Source organism: Austrofundulus limnaeus, unplaced genomic scaffold (genome assembly GCF_001266775.1).
Source record: "Austrofundulus limnaeus strain Quisiro unplaced genomic scaffold, Austrofundulus_limnaeus-1.0 Scaffold1029, whole genome shotgun sequence".
In the NCBI taxonomy this organism is placed as follows: domain Eukaryota; kingdom Metazoa; phylum Chordata; class Actinopteri; order Cyprinodontiformes; family Rivulidae; genus Austrofundulus; species Austrofundulus limnaeus.
Genome location: NW_013953431.1, coordinates 2,010 through 6,605, shown reverse-complemented (window position 1 = coordinate 6,605; position 4,596 = coordinate 2,010). Strand labels below are relative to the sequence as shown.

Below are 4,596 nucleotides of genomic sequence, written 5' to 3'. Positions count from 1 at the left end.
AAAGGCTCCTTAGACCCAGTCCTCTGAAAGGCTCTTTAGACCCAGCCCTTTGAAAGGCTCCTTAGACCCAGTCCTCTGAAAGGCTTTTTAGACCCAGTCCTCTGAAATGCTCTTTAGACCCAGTCCTCTGACTGACCTGTTGCAACACCAGTTCCAACACAGGACCATGGAGTCAACCAGCTCAGGTGCTCAAAATGTAACACAAATGTCTTCAGTGGACCCAGAACTGTCTCTGATACAACTCAACACTCAGAGCTCCTTTGTTTTAAAATGAAATGTTCTGGTGTCAGTCCAGATGCATTCAGGATGTTCTGTTAAAATTTAGAGTGGTTTGTCATTTTAATGTTCAGACTTCAGTAAAATTTTCTCTAAATATCTTTTGTTTTTTACCTGAAAAGTTTTGAACATAACAGCCTGGTCAGGAAGTTTGTAGTAAACTCTACAGGATATCCATTGTTCTAACATCTGATGTGTCAGGTTTTATTTTATCTGTTTCTAGTTCTACTGAAACATTTTTAATGTGTTCCACTCTGAGTATAAAATGGGTTTATGGAATTTAAATCTGAAAATGAAACTTTTTAAGACTTGGAGTTGTTTTTGTTAGTTCTGAATGAACTGGATCAGCAGCTTCAGATTCTGCTGACCACACCTTTAAACGTTTTGTGTTGGAAAATATTTTTGCTGATGTTTCAGTATTTTAGCTCATTCAGAGCTGACAGTTCTTTTAGCTCTTTTTGATTCACCAGGGTCATCAGATCTGTAGGGTCCACAGAGTCTGATTCTTCTGCACCCAAATGGTTCTGTAGAACTACAAAACTCCAGCTTCATGTTGCTGAAAACTAATTTCTCTAAATAAATCAGAAACTGAATGTTTTTTGTTGTCAGGAGCCTCTAAATGGATCACTGATCACAGGACCAGGATCAGGGACAACAGGTTTGTGAACCTGGACCAGTTCTTCCTCAATGATGTACAGAGAAGGTTCAGTTGGGTCCTGACCACTGTAGACTTACAGTTAGCCCACTGTGGGTCAGAACCACTGATACACTGATGTTAGTCTTGCTCTTCATTATGACAAGGTCAAGATCACAATGATAAAAACAGGTCTAACAGGTGCTACATGTCTTACATGTATGTAACGGTCTGATGAGTCTAACATGTCTTACAAGTTTTACAGTTCTGTTAGGTATCACAGGTCCAAGTCTGGTCAAGTTTTTCATGCCAGTCAGGTCTTACAGGACTAGAGGGAGAATATGTTTCTCTGTTTACAGTGGGGTGCAAGCGTTTGGGCAGCCTTGTTAATTTTCCTGATTTTCCTTTATAAACCATTGGTTGTTTGGATAAAAAAATCAGTTAAATATGTCATATAGGGGACAAACACGGTGATATTTGAGAAGTGAAATGAAGTTGATATGATTTACAGAAAGTGTGCAATAATTGTTTAAACAAAATTAGGCAGGTGCACAAATTTGGGCAACAAAAACAAAAACCTTTAACTCAATATTTAGTAGCTCCTCCTTTCACAGAAATAACAGCCTCTAAACACTTCCTACAGCTTCTAATGAGAGTCTGGGTTGTGTCTGAAGGTGTTTTAGACCATTCTTCTTTACAAAACATCTCCAGTTCATTCAGGTTTGATGGTTTCTGAGCATGGACAGCTCTCTTTAAGTGACACCACAGATTTTCAATAATATTCAGGTCTGGGGACTGAGATGACCATTCCAGAACGTTCTACTTGTTCCTCTGCATGAAGGCCTCAGTAGATTCTGAGCAGTGTTTAGGGTGGTTGTCTTGTTGGAAGATCCAGCCCCGGCTTCAGCAGCTTCAGCTTTGTCACTGATTCCTGGACATTGGTCTCCAGAATCTGCTGATACTGGTTGGAATCCATGCGTCCCTCAACTTTAACAAGATTCCCAGTCCCTGTACTGGTCCCACAGCCCCACATGTTACTATAGGTAGCAGGTGTTTTTCTTGGAGTGCTGTGTTCTTTTTCCTCCATGCATAATGACCCTTGTTCTGCCCAAATAACTCTATTTTAGTTTCATCAGTCCACAGCACCTTATTCCAAAATGAAGCTGGCTTGTCCAAATGTGCTTTAGCAAACCTCAAGCAGCTCTGTTTGTGATGTGGGAGGAGAAAAGGCTTCCTCTGCATCACTCTCCCATACAGCATCTCCTTGTGTAAAGTGTGCTGAATAGCTGAACGATGCACAGTGACTCCATCAGCAGCAAGATGATGTTGTAGGTCTTTGGTGCTGGTCTGTGGGTTGACTCTGACTCTTCTCAACATCCTTCACTTCTGTTTATTCCAGACTTTTCTTGGTCTGCCACTTCGATCCTTGACTTGAACTGTGCCTGTGGTCTTTCATTTTCTCACAATGTTTCTCACAGTGGAGACTGAAAGATGAAATCTCTCAGATAGCTTTCTGTATCCTTCCCCTAAACCATGATGATGAACAATCTTTGTTTGTGAGGATTTTATCAGAGCTACCAATCAGGAAGAAGATCCAGATAGAAGCTGTTTACAGCCTCAACCATCAGCGGCAGACATCAGTGTTTCCTGAAGGGGTTCAGGTGCTGATTAAAGAAGAAGATCCTGAAGAACAGAAGCCTGATGTGGACCAGCAGGACCAAGAACACCTCCACATTAAAGAGGAAGAGGAGGAACTGTGGAGCAGAGCAGAGCAGCTCAATTTGAAGGAGGAGACTGATGCCACCAGCTTTACGTTCACTGCGGTTCCTTTGAAGCATGAGGATGATGAAGATAAACCTCTGTCCTTACAGCTTCATCAACACCAAGCTGAAGTCAGAGATCTTCCAACCAGCAGCTCAGCTCAGGATTCTGACTCCTCAGAAACTGAAGTCAGTGAGGATGATGAAGAGGATTCTGACTCCTCAGAAACTGAAGTCAGTGAGGATGATGAAGAGGATGATGATGATGATGATGATGATGATGATGATGATGATGATGATGATGATGATGATGTAAACAATCCTGACTCTCAGCTTAAACCCTTTGCAGACTCTGGGTCAAAAACTGAAGACACTGATAAAGACTGTGTTCTTCCTGCAGGGTTCCTGAATCAGGTGTAAAAAACAACAAAAATGAACAGAAGCTGTTGTGCTGTGAGGTGTCTGGGAGAAGGTTTACCACAAAGAGCAATTTAAACACACATGAGAATCCACACAGGACAGAAGCCATTTTGTTGTGAGCTGTGTGTGCAAAGGTTTACTGAAAACGTTAGTTTAAACAAACCCATTTTTTGTCTTTTTGTTCCACTCTTGGGGGAGTAAGATGCTTTTTTCCTTCTCTCCTGCCATTCCTTATCTTCCCTGCCTTTCTGCTTGGAGCCTTCTCTACATTTTCATCCAAAATCAGAAATTATGGGTATTTTTATTTTTATTATTATTATTATTATTGGATTTGGTTAGGTGGTCTCTTAATAAATTTTGGAACAAAGTGTTTTTCTTCTTCCTTGGAAGGATATGTCAAAGGTGGGACCTATGTTCTGTTCTGTTCTGGATATATGTATATCTGGACTCCGATCACTGGATTCTACAGATTGGCTTGGTGGTCTCCAGGATTGTGCAGCTTTCACACTAAAAGTTGGCATATGGACAAATTTAGGAAACTGCGTCACACCAAAATATTCTGATGTATAAAATCATGCGCACGCATGTTCCTGCTCACCTTTCCTTTATACATCCCAATGAATGTGGAACTTAGCGCATGAGAGATATCTCCCCTGACACACCTCCATTTAATTATGTAAAATAGATGTAAATGTGTGTGAGATTCTCCTCAGATTGTCCTCTCTGTGGGATCAGAAATGATTTTTAGATGCAGGAAAATTATACATTAAATGGAGAATGAGTGAGAAAATTGTCTAAATATGTAGTGGAGTGTAAAAATGAGTTTGCCACTCGCAAAGGTGTGTGTGGGTGTTGGTGTGTATCCGTGTGTGCTGTTATTTTCAGCGACGCATAAGGCTGAGAGATATTTCCACCTTTACACGTCTTTAAGAAATGACTGTAAACACGAAGAAACTTATGACCTTTGTAGAACTTAGAAAAAAAATTTATTAAATAGTTGATGATGTTAAGAAACACGCATTTCCTACTCTTATAAAAAAAAATAGAACAAAGCGCCCGTCCTCCTCCACCTCATCTCATAAAAAACTGACGTGCGGGGGGTGCCCGGCGTGCCAAAACTGGACGCAAAAGGCTACAGCTGACATTGATCCATACGCACAACTTTACGCAGCAATAAATCTATTGTGTCTTGTGGAGCTGAGGAATCATCACAGCTGAGCTGTTCTGAATTAATCTGCTGAGTTGACGTTTATTTTCTCAGTGAAAATTAAAATGTTTCTTAGACAATTCACACATTTTATTCTCCTCAGCTGTCTGTGCGCTCCGCAGGCCATGCGCTCTGCGTGTGTTTCCAACTACATGACAACAATATAAAAACTTTACAGTTTACAGACTGGACTGAGGTTATTTTGATCATTTTTAGGCTGATCTATTTTTTTGTCTGAGGTTAAATGATTTCCAGACCCGAGGTTCAGTTCGTTTGAGTTTAAACAATAAAAACTCAAA

General features: G+C 40.6%; 1 protein-coding gene across 1 annotated transcript; it reads left to right on the top strand.

Moving 5' to 3' along the window:
* Nucleotides 1-2,503: 2,503 nt before the first annotated feature.
* Nucleotides 2,504-3,458, top strand: LOC106533819 (trigger factor; the record flags this gene model as incomplete). The annotated part of the gene is given in 1 exon segment (XM_014030260.1): nucleotides 2,504-3,458. A coding segment is annotated over 1 exon segment (587 nt), but the record flags the coding sequence as incomplete, so codon positions are not given.
* Between the last annotated feature and the right edge of the window lie 1,138 nt (nucleotides 3,459-4,596).